Source organism: Trichomycterus rosablanca, chromosome 27, assembly GCF_030014385.1.
Source record: "Trichomycterus rosablanca isolate fTriRos1 chromosome 27, fTriRos1.hap1, whole genome shotgun sequence".
Classification (NCBI taxonomy): Eukaryota; Metazoa; Chordata; class Actinopteri; order Siluriformes; family Trichomycteridae; genus Trichomycterus; species Trichomycterus rosablanca.
This window is the reverse complement of record NC_086014.1, coordinates 11,036,829-11,049,125: the sequence shown is the minus strand read 5'-3', so window position 1 is coordinate 11,049,125 and position 12,297 is coordinate 11,036,829. Positions and strand designations below refer to the sequence as shown.

The 12,297-nt window shown below is 38.6% G+C and overlaps 1 protein-coding gene across 4 annotated transcripts in view; it reads left to right on the top strand.

Annotated features, from left to right (window-relative positions):
• Nucleotides 1–12,297, top strand: part of dgkza (diacylglycerol kinase, zeta a) — a 59,272-nt gene that overhangs the window by 39,229 nt on the left and 7,746 nt on the right. For all 4 annotated transcript variants that reach the window (XM_062989982.1, XM_062989981.1, XM_062989980.1 and 1 more), the window contains 2 exons: nt 2,659–2,699; nt 2,784–2,980. In XM_062989982.1, the coding sequence (XP_062846052.1) occupies nt 2,659–2,699; nt 2,784–2,980 (238 nt within the window). The remainder of the gene's footprint in view (nt 1–2,658; nt 2,700–2,783; nt 2,981–12,297) is intronic.

Genomic DNA, 12,297 nt, shown 5'->3' with positions numbered 1-12,297 from the left:
GCCATGGTGCCAACCAAGAATTCCTGTTGTTGCTCTTACCCATGATCTAGGTTAAACGTGAGAAGTGTTCAGTATTAAAAGGTTAATGGTTAGTTCAATTTACTCTCAGTTTGATGCTGAATCAGAAGGATAATGAAGGTGCTACAACACGGCAGCTTTGTCTCTTGTGCCGTGTTAGTCTAGCCTCGGAAAGTTTACGCCAGATTGCTCAGTAGTTCAATCAGGATTAAATAAAGGTTAAGAAAAAGGTTCCAGCTAAGGGCAGAGCACTCGCTGACATTTCTGCTTAATGAGTGGACCGTTTACAGGCCAGCGGTCCTGTCAGAAAGGGGAGGGAGACACAGAGAGCGAGTATGTTTTAAATGTGTTTCATTAAAGTTCCCTTTGTGTAAATGATCTAAAATCAGAAATTCGACCAAAATGCAAAAAACGAGGCAGTCGTTAAGGGGGGGCACTTACTTATTTACACAGGTTGCCAGCTATATACACATTTACATGGAATTTACATTTAATCTACAAATATGACATAGTTAAACTGTCTAATCTTTTTTACTTGTGTTGGGAAAGTTTTAGGTTGCCTTTAAAGTTGTGTTTTGCATTCACACATTTATGACGTATGCTAATGAGGCATTTTAGCATCTTGTGACTCTACGTCCTGCATTTGATTCGTTTCACCATTGGTATGCATTGTGTTCGTACCTGAAACGAATAGCAAAAGAATTTGTCTTTTGCTGTGGGGGGCCCCAATTACATATAAGGAGGGTATATTTGCCTGACACACACTCCCTCAAATGCGTGTGCAGTCCACCGCCCTTGGTGGATTCACATGTGAGGCCAGTCTCATGCAGGGAGAGTCACACATTGATCTCCGCATTCCTGCACTTCTGTACAGACGCCTCAGGCTACTAACCAGGATCCTTACGCAGCATCAAAGACCCCATTCCCCCTTGTAGTCCGTTTTCCCCACCCAGCAAACTAATGACCAATTGTACCTGCTAAGGGGCGCCTCGGAGAGTTTGAAATCCCAGCTCTGGTGCGATAGAATATCTCAGGGCCGCTTACTTGGTCCACACTTAGATAGATTGGAAGCAATTACACTTACAGGAATGAAACACACTAACAGAACGATCGCACAAGGGTTTGTTTCAATTTTTTTAAGCTGAAATCCATGCAAATTACACACTTCACCTTTCTATATGCTTTGTGCTATATGTAATTCGAATCCCGGTTTACAACAGCTGATTGTTCAGTTTAAAGCTGCAAAGCAAAGTGACAAATAATTAAAAATTGATTAACATTGACTGAACGTTTTGTAAGTACTAGTTATTTCAGTAAATTGAAACATCTTCACTGATGGTTCTCAAAAGCAACCATGTGGATTGGTTCTCGTGACATACAGCGTTAACCATTGTAGCTAACATGACCATATGCTTCAAAGATTTAAACCAGCAACCACCTTGTATTCCATGTAAAGTACGATTCCATCCAGAACCATTTGCTGGTCCTGCCTTTCAAAATACTGCTCTCCACAAGAGTACAGCCTACATCAGAGCCAGACCCATTATAGTTATTACCGTACTTCTCTGCCGGTACGAGTAGATCACTCTTCAGCCAAAACCACTGCATTAGCAACGCTTTGCTCTTCTGTGCCATTACACAAAATGTCATTGGACTCTCCAGTCTCTCGCCGACGATCGTCTTTGAGTGCGCACAACAAAACAAAATAAAGATAGAACGCCTTTAGTCAGAGAGCAGTTCATTTGAAATATGCCAAATTGGGGAAGTATACAAAACCTATGGATATTTAAAGGCACTGATCATGACTGTATAACACAAACTGTTATTATAAGCTGCAAGGAAATCCCATATTGCAATAAATCAATAATTTATAACACCACTGCGTTGTAATACATGCTGGTGGTAGCATAATGTCTAGAAGATGGTAATACCATGCCAAATTGGGGAAGTATACAAAACCTAGGGGTATTTAAAGGCACTGATCATAACTGTAAAACACCCACTGTTATTCTAAGCTGCAGGTGTATCCCTTATTGCAATAAATTAATAATTCTTAACACCACTGTGCTGTAACACATGCTGGTGGTAGCATAATGGTAATAAAAATGAATTGTGCTGAGGCAAAGTTTCACTTATTGTAAGCATACCAGAAACTCAGCTCGTTGCATGTTGGTAGGGTAAATGGGTATGGTAATCCTCTTGGTGTTTTTTTTTTTAAGCTCAGGATATTTAGACAGGGAAGAAAGGAAATTAAACAGTTAAAAGAAAAGAGAAAAAGAAGAAAATCCTGTCCTTATGGAACTGTTAAGTCGTGGCACATTGGTGGATTGAGTAGCTCTTACTGTGACACAGTAAGCTGTTCGGGTTTTTTAAATTCTATTTTTAATTCTATTTTGTTTCTTTCTCTCTTTCTTGTTTGAATCTGACTGTTAAAACTCATTGTTTGTTGGCCAAGAGTCTGCCTCGCATACCAAAACCCGATTCTAGCAATTCAGAGAAATTCCTTTGTGTATTCTTGAGTCTTTGACTTTGCTCTATAAGTGCCCCCTCAAGTCCTGCTTATGGCAAGGACAGACATGCTTGCCCATTATTTTTCTGGTCTATTTATAGCGCTACCTTTTTTGTTTGTTTGTTTTTCAGCAACCACAGCAGATCGGTTCTACAGGATTGATCGAGCCCAGGTAACCGCTTTTGGCTACGGCTACGCGTTAGACAGTTTAATAAAGTTCAGTGGACCTTAAATTTTTAATTAATACCTGTCTTAGGAACATCTGCACTACGTGACAGAGATCTCTCAGGAAGAGCTGTTTGTTTTGGACCCAGAGCTGGTAGTTACACAGTGCGCCAGCACATCACCGAGCGTGCCAGATTTGGTGAACACGTCGGCAGATACCTCAGCCGCCCCTCACACGTTTGCCTTCCCGTCGTCGTCCTCTTCTCCTCACTCCTCTCCATCACTCAGGTCAGAAATTACACAGATTACTTTACATTTTGATTACTAATCTGTAGTACAATCAGTTTGAAGATGCTGACGTTTTTACAGCTAATTATATGGCCGTAATTAACATTACCCCAGTGGATTTAAACCATAGGTTCACACCTTGCTATGTAAATGAAATACTGCAGGGCTTCTGAGACCAATTTAGCTTTCATTTTAGTAGCGAGTGGCACAGTAGATACAGTGGCATTGATGTGTAGCGCCACTAAACTGGTCCCAGCACACACACAAACCTCTATAGCGTGCCAAGAGCTTCCCTTGTGGAGAAATGTTCCCCTTCTAAACACACCTGTGAGTGGAGCCACATGGATAACACTGATTCACTGATTCTCTCACTCCCAGAATGCCTTATGAGAGCATACACATCCAAGTAGAAGTTTCTAAGGCTGGTTTTGTGACTTGCACAGATTCACAATGGGTCTGTCTCAACAGCATTTTACTTCTTCCTATGCACGCTCCCTTAAAAGGCTGCCTACCGAGGGGCCTTATATGTAAGTGATAGTCTGATTGAATGACGAGGAAGCATCCCATCCTAGGCTCCAGGGGTGACGTACAATGACTGACCCTGCACTCTGATCAGTCTTCCAAAGAAACTGTCATTGTAATGTACACGTGTGTGTATGTATATACCTCCCACTCGCCTGGGACCTGTGGGACATTTCAGTGTGATTCAATTAGATTGTATTTGTATTCCCTTATTAGCACACTTACCTGGTTAACTTACCGGGTTAATGCAAAACTTTAAATCTATAAATTTAAAACTTTCAAATAGCATTCAAATTAAGATCAACGGCAAAATGCATTTTTAAGTCAATAAAGCATATTTTAAGTGATGTTGAATAGAATTTATATTAATTTTGTACATCTTACCGCATATGTATCAAATGTTACATAACAGATCCATTCATACAGTATATCCAGGTCCATGCTGTTTTTATATTTACCGCTGTGTGTGTGTTTGAAGCTTCAGACAAACCGTGGCTTTAACAGTCGGGTAGCTGTGCACGGTTCTGCAAGGGCTTGAAAAGGAATATCTAATAAAAGCCCATATCGTGTGGCACCAGATTTCTCTTTAGCCAGAATCGGACTTCTTTAAATAGCCGCGACATTTTAATGTTGTTTTCAATGGGAACAGAATGATTGATGAAAGATTAACGCTTAGATTTAGGTTTGATTCAGGTGTAATAATAATAAAGAAAAACAAAAAAAATTAAATCTGATAGAAAATATGGACAAACATGGACACACAATGTGTGCTTTAAGCTTTAGGCCAACATTTTGTGAGCTGGTCTTGGAGACCTAAGTTCACCAGCTCATCAGGATCTTTTGCCAACATATTTCTTTATACCAACTATAGACATGTACTGACTTACTTCAACTAAAGTCTTGAAAAGACTTCTTTTAGACAATATAGCAACGTGACGGTGCACATTATGTACTGTTCTCTTTTACTTATTGCTTATTTTTGCTTATTGGTTCTCTCCATGTTTAGTTCTGCGTCAAAACAAAGTTTTCTAACAATTTTTGTTGCTTTTTTATGTTCTTTCTAAATGCTAGCTGTTTCTTATTATTTCTTTGGTACATTCATCTAAAACGTTTTAATCTTAGCAGTTTGCCCGTTGTCCTTTCATGGCTGCTTTATGATAATTCTTGATTTTTTTTGTTTATTCGGACCGTTTGTGCGAGTTTTATTTTATGCAGACGTACCCAAACACAGCAGTCTATTTTTCTGATCGTTGCGCTCTTGATCATCACGGGGGACGAAATAATGATCCCACACTGAGTCAACATCCTCTGCTCCGACTCCCACACTAACAATCGCGGATAAATACGGCGAAAAAAGAATAGAGGTCAGTTCAGCCTGTGGGCAAGCGTAGTCCAGAGAATTGTGTAAGCAATGTTTTGTAAAACCGTCTTCTGTAATACGTTAAAAAAACGATATTCATTTAAATAAGCGTACGTTGCAAAAGTTTTTATCATCAAATATTAAATATTTATTGATACATCGCCATAAGTCATCATAATTTTACTTCTCTTAACAAATGTTTCTATATATGTGCAATTTTATTCAAACCGCCAGTCTCAGTGCTTGCTGGAACATCCTCTTGCCTTGATAACCTCTGATAAGCGATTTCAGTAAGCGCTAACAACCCTCTGACACCTCTCTTGTCGAATCTCTACCCATTCTTGTCCTGCAAAAGCCTTCAGCTCATTATAGCAGCTGCAACTGTGTTCTTTAAATCTCTTCTAAGATTTTATACTAGATTTTAAACTCTAGGATATTTCAGCCTGATTCCTTAACCAATCGTTGTCTTGCTATAGAATTACATTTTTTAAACAGTTCCAGTTAATGCTATACAGTAAGTCCTCTGGATATGAACCAGCTCCCTCTTTAATTCTCTAGTAAAACATCAAATGTAACATTCTAGGTAGCTATAGATAGATAGATAGATAGATAGATAGATGGATAGATGGATAGATGGATAGATAGATAGATAGATAGATAGATAGATAGATAGATAGATAGATAGATAGATAGATAGATAGATACTTTATTGATCCCGAAGGAAATTAGAGTCCCAGTAGCATTGTACATCAAATCTAAGCAAATACACACTATAAAGAAAAAAATTACAACAGTATAAATTCGAGAAAGTACAAACACTTTTGACAGATTGAGTGTAACCTGAGTTTTACATATACTGCATAGCTACAGAGCAGTTATTAATGGGATGGATTGAGTGTAAATAGACAAAATAACCAAATGGAATGGAATTAAAAGTGCAGGAAGGTGCAGTTCCAAGTATACAGTACACGGTCCAGATTAAATATAGATTAAATATTAAATTTAAAGTGATGAGTGTAGTACACTCTACAAAGATCCACAGTAAACAAACAAGTACCTTAATACTAACACACTACAACAACAGGACCTGTGAGTACATATGGAGATATAATTTGGTGTAAAGTATAAATTATAAAGTAGTCTACAGTGCAAAGATGATTGTACAAATAGAATATGCTGTGAATTTTAGTAATAATATTTTTATATATAGCACCTCACAAACTCAAGGTTGCTATACAATAAAAATACAGCAAATAATAATAAGAATAATTTTCTGAAGGAGATGAAACCTTAAAGACAGATGAAGGACAGAAATACTGTTTGAAAGTAAGTAATAGACTTAAATAAGAAAACAGATGTACAGTCAGGGAAAGTTCCAATGCAGCACCAGTTAGGGAGATTCAAGTATAAGAAACAGTGAGGAACCTGCCATCAGAGGACCTCAGGGTGTGAGCGGGTATGTAGGGAAGTTCAAATTTAAACTATTTCTATGGAAAGAGACAAACGATCAATCATGTTGGTTGTTTTCCGTCCAACTGTCGCAAGTCATGTCTTAGGTAGTTTGTTTTTAGAAATAAATACTGTATTAAAAGAATTCTGGCTGTACTGGATGCAGGTTGCCAGCAGCTCCTTCGAAACCAAGACGTGTCCGTTGTGGATTGCCGTCACAGTTATGCACAACGTGGACACACCGCTTACGTAACACATCCAGGGAGAATTGTGAGGTAGAGTGTGAACAATCGCATTCGCACATTTCAGAAATACTCTCAGACTGTAGGGACAGCTTTAAAAAAAAAAAAGAGGAGACTTGAGGACAGCAAACCTTGTTTATTTCTGGTAATTAGATGTTTAACAAATGTAATGTGTTTGGTTTAGAGCATGTAAATCTTGGATGATATTAAGGGTTCGAGTTAGGGTAGTAAGCTGAAAAAAAGCCCTTAAAATTCTTTTTATCAGTAACTGCGAGATTTTCTTTGATTTTCTGTCTTTTTTTGAGTTTTTATGAGTGAAAAAATGACCTTTGAATGCCAGAATCTAGGTGACAAATTGCTGAAATATCAGATCCAGTTTCATGTCATGCAGGCTTTTCAGATATCTGCCCATAAAATGCTAATGCCTCGCTGTGACATCACTGAAATCGAATTGGCCACGCTAAGAGAACACTCACACGGCCTGTCACCTGTGAGAAGTGCCCGTCCTTCTGAGGTGACATTTCATTTAGGGAACTGTCTTCCATTTTATCTCCATCAACCGCTCCATCCAGGTTAGGGTCACGACAGGGCCGGTACTAACAGGGAACATTAAACGCAAGGCAGAAATACAATCAGCAGCAGGTTAGGTTAATTTAGAATCAAGATTCGACAAATCAGGCATTTCTAATCTTCACCTTCTCATATTTGGGTTAGTCTGTGCCCACTGGAGCCTCAGATTCTTTCCTGATGGGAGTAAAACCCATCCCCCCTTTTGGGTCTGATGTGTTGTGTGTACTGATATGCTTTATGCTCATCTTAATTACTGACTATCCAGGTTGCTGTACTTACTGTCCAGCCATTCTGGTCATTTTGCTCTATTCATTAATATCAAGGGTGTGTTTTCATATGCAGAATGGCTTAGGATTGGATTGGCTTGTAGATGTTTGATGACCAACTCAAACAGCAGCAATAGATGAGCGATCGTCTCTGACTTTACATCTACAAGGTGGACCAACTAGGTAGGAGTGTCTAACAGAGTGGACAGTGAGTGGACACGGTATTAAAAAAAACTCCAGCAGCACTGCTGTGTCTGATCCGCTTATATCAGCACAACACACACTAACACACCACCACCATCAGTCAGTGTCACTGCAGTGCTGAGAATAATACCTGCTCTGTAGTGGTCCTGTGGGGTCCTGACCATTGAAGAACAGGGTGAAAGCTAAAAAAAAGTATGTACAGAAACAGATGGACTACAGTCAGTAATTGTAGAACTACAAAGTGCTTCTATATAGTAAGTGGAGCTGATAAAATGAACAGTGAGTGTAGAAACAAGGAGGTGGAGTTAATGTTAAGGCTCATCAGTGTATATAAAATAAGTCCTCTTTTTTCTACTACAGCTTATGTAATGCTATTGAACAGATTTTCTTTACTCATGGTCATGCTATCCATGAAGAAAGTAAAAATACACTCCTTTTCACCTTTTCAGACCCTTGCCCTTTCATCAGATATTCAATGTTTCTCTCATTGCAGATGCAGTGTATCTATTTTTAATTAATTGGCCTTTCTGATTCACATATACAAGTGTCAAAGTGTGAGCGCAGAATGTTAAAAAAAGCATTTTTTTTTATCATGTGCCTTTTATTTTTATCCCTGATCAGGCTCTACCTGACCTTCAGAATGACATATTTACAGTTACTCTTTTAGTATTGACTTTTACCGGTTGTTTCATGTTACTTATTCCCTATCTAATGCAGTTTTAGGATCAGTCTGTACTCTAATCAGAGCGTTGTTCTTCTGTTATAATGTTAGTTTGTTAGCATTGATCTATGAACGGTAGTTTAATGTCACAGTTGCACAGCACAAGGAAAAAGGACGCCATAGTTAAAAAAAAGAGCGCTGGTTGTTATTGATATATTAATGGCATGTATAGGGAAAGCCTAAATCTGATCATGTAATAGTCTGGCTCTTGGCTTTCCATGAAAAACGTGCAGTCATACGCAGTGGATATGGCTTGGAAATCATCTGTGCAATTGTAATTCCCTCATCTTTATCTCCTCAACCTTTAATGGGTTAAAAATCCCAGTAATAAGAATAAAAAAATAAATAAACCTTCAAATCCACAGTCAATAATCAATGGTATGATGTGCTGTTGACGTGTGGCTCAGCTGTGGACGGGGACTATTTATTTTTGTGCTTGACTTGATTGCCTGTCTCCCATGATATCTAAAGCTGATGCAATTTCACAGTGTAATTAGTGACCTAAATTTGGACTGGTGAATTGTTATCGATTCTTACCATCACACACATACTATTTCTCAGAAAGCCCAATTTCCTGTATCTGTCCATCATGTTCAGAAACATGCAAAGAAAAAAAACCTTCTATTAAAGGGAACATAAAAAACACAGGAGCTAAGATGGATTTTGTATTGCTTTGGCCATTTTTCTGTAGTCTGATACTGGCTTGTAGTGTAACACAGAGCATCTGGTATTCTCCAGCCATCATGGTGCCGCTTTACTGTATTAACCGACAAAATCTCATTTCGTGATCTTTAGAAAATTTGCGAAATTAGTGGTGGTCGGGAAAGGTCAAGAGCCTCTACCTTATCAGCAGGGATAGACTCAAACATCTCCAGATCCTGATTGTTTGCTTAGACTAAAAAAAAAAGGTATTTTTGTTTTGTTTTATTGAACATTGTTTCTTTACCGGGTGACATGGTGGCTCGGTGGGTAGCACTGTCGCCTCACAGCAAGAAGGTCCTGGGTTCGATCCCCAGGCGGGACGGCCCTGGTCCTTTCTGTGCGGAGTTTGCATGTTCTCCCCATGCCTGCGTGGGTTTCCTCCGGGAGCTCCGGCTTCCTCACACAGTCCAAAATCATGCAGTCAGGTTAATTGGAGACACTGAATTGCCCTATAGGTGAATGTGTGTGTGTGTGTGTGTGTGTATTTGTGTCTGCCCTGCGATGGACTGGCGCCCCGTCCAGGGTGTTACTGTGTGCCTTGCGCCCATTGAAAAGCTGGTACAGGCTCCAGCACCACGCGACCCTAATTGGATAAGCGGTTAAGAAAGTGAGTGAGTGAGAGGCATCTGAATAAGACAGCAACAACAAGGTTTCTCCATGCTTTAAGGTCCATGGCTACCGTTCTTGCTTGATTCAAAGCCATTGGTTCTTTCGGTCTCCCTCGATTTGGTTCAGCCACATTTCTTTGCCTCAGTGCGTTGGATTTTTCACTGGGTGGTTTTCCTTCCCCAGAAGAGTTGGTGAGGAATTCGGATTGTGCCCATTCTGCACACGTGACCAATGGCTCAGATGGTGTCGTTGTTGTGAGATCCCAAGAGTCTGCCTTGAGCAGGGTCCAAGTTTCTGATCCATAGAGAAAGATTAATAGGATCAGCGTTCGGAAGAGGAGAATCCTGGTCGTCATAGAGATGTTACGAACACTGTGTCTTCAAAATAATAGCATTTTATATGAAATGATACTGATTAGAATGACATGGAAATTCATAAAATAATGAAGTCATTTGACAGTATATGAAAAATTGAGGATCTTGGGCCACTATTTGCCTCCAGGATAGTTTTATATATTCCTACTAATGTAACTCTGGAATGGAATGTGGTGAAATATTGGATCATTTGTCAAAAATATACTTTTTTATAAAAATGTAATGGTTTTTAAATGTTGTGACTGAAATGGCAATATTTTTGTCCAACCATAAATTTCCCCAGACACAAGACATACTGTAAGTTGACTGTTGACTAATGAAACCTAGGGATCCAGGTTCTGTGCTTCTTATACCAAGTTCAATTTGCTATCAATTCAAGATATTAAAATATCTATTATTAATTTTTTTCAGTGTATGTATAATGAAATATAACGACAGCCTTTGTACAGTTCATTCCGATTCCGATGTCGCAGCTTGTGTTCACTCCTTACTAGAATCCGACCGTTCATCACTGTCAATCAGCGCACTTGCACTTGAAGCGTAATTGCCTTGCTAGTAAATACGACTTCTGCCCTTCTCTGTCTGAGTCATTTAATTGAGGTCAAGGGTTACTGCTTGTGTCTTTAGCGCGATGGCCCATCGTCCTACAGCTTCTGTGTTCAGACCCCAGAAAAAACAGAATACTAAAGCGGAGGCTTTGTGTTGGCGTCTAATGAGCAGACGTGGCCAGATTTCCGCACTATGGTGTGGTTTTCAAAGAACACACGGTCATGCAGACGCATAGACACGACTCTTGGATAAGCCATTAGCCTTAATAACCCCCTGGTCCTGTTTATCATCATCTCTGAACTTGAGCCTCATTAGAATCATCGATTGCTGAATGCGATTGAAGACTGTGGCACACTACAAGGCTAAAGAAGTCTGAGAAGTGCACACTACAGTACTCGATTGCTTGTAGACCAAGAACTTGTTTGCTATTGTATTTAAATTAATGCTGTACCACATTTGGATTAAATTAAAAAGAAAGCTTTAGGGTTGTGACCGGAACCACATTCGATTTACTATACAGTGTGTTTAGACTGGTACGTTACCATTAGTGACTTCAGCACAATTTTAGTAGATAGGATGGCATTTAGAGCACAGCATAATTTTTTGCACAGCCTATCTTAGTGAGAATAATTTTTTGAATGTTAAAAGAATTACCTGCATTTTTATTCTAATTCTTTTTTTTATAGCCCATTCTAATTACCTTTATTACCAAGCTTGCAACAGGTCATTGGGTAGTGCCAGAGCGGTAGAGAGAACAGAGTGGCGACACTCCCATAGGGAACCGTTGGAAAGGGGGCGGGACATTTTTTCTGCGCAGCTTCCGGGTTGTGGAGCTCTGTATAGTTCCAAACAACCCATAGAGCCCCATTCATTTCCACTACTTATCAAACATTTTTAGCTGTATGTTGCTTTGTTTTAAAAAAATTATGAATTTAATGTCATTAATATACTTAATACTGTTATTGTTTAGCATTTGCTCAGCACTAAATGTTACATGTTTATCTTAATTAATAGGTATAACCCAATTTAGCTTAGTCAGTTAAGCTTAATTAATGACACACGAGTCTTTTCACCTAAAATGAGTTGATTAATCAAGAGTCTTGTTACAGAAATGATCATAAAACATTAGAACCACAATAAATCATTATACTTTTACTTTCATACTTAAGTACATTTGAAGGTAAATTTAGTTTAGTACTTTAGTGGAGGTAAAGAGTATTTTTACTTTTACTACTACTTTTACTGGAGTAATATGTTACCTTGGATATCTCTACTTTAACTCAACTAAATGGTTTGTGTACCTTGTCCACCACTTACATTAGACAAAATGAACTAGTGCATATTCATAATGAATTCATTAATGTATTACATGTAGGAATCAATTATTAATCACTCATGAAATAAGAGATGAATGAATGCTTTTTCATGTACCTGCACTATAATGTTTTTGGTACGGTAATGTGTTTATCAATCTGTTCATTCAGTGCAGGTAAACCTTATGAATCCAGCACATGACTTAGTGTTTAGCCAAAATGATTATTATTATGAATCCTCAGGAAAGTGAAGGGAGATTAGTTTATGCAAAAAACAAAACATAAAAAACTTTAATGTCTATACTGTATATTGTCTCTACTACTTAATGATATCGCATTATGTAATGTATGCTATTATAATGTACTGTGTGTTAACAAGAACGACCTATTAACAAGTCATTATAAACATCAATCTTCCACTTTATATACCAAATTG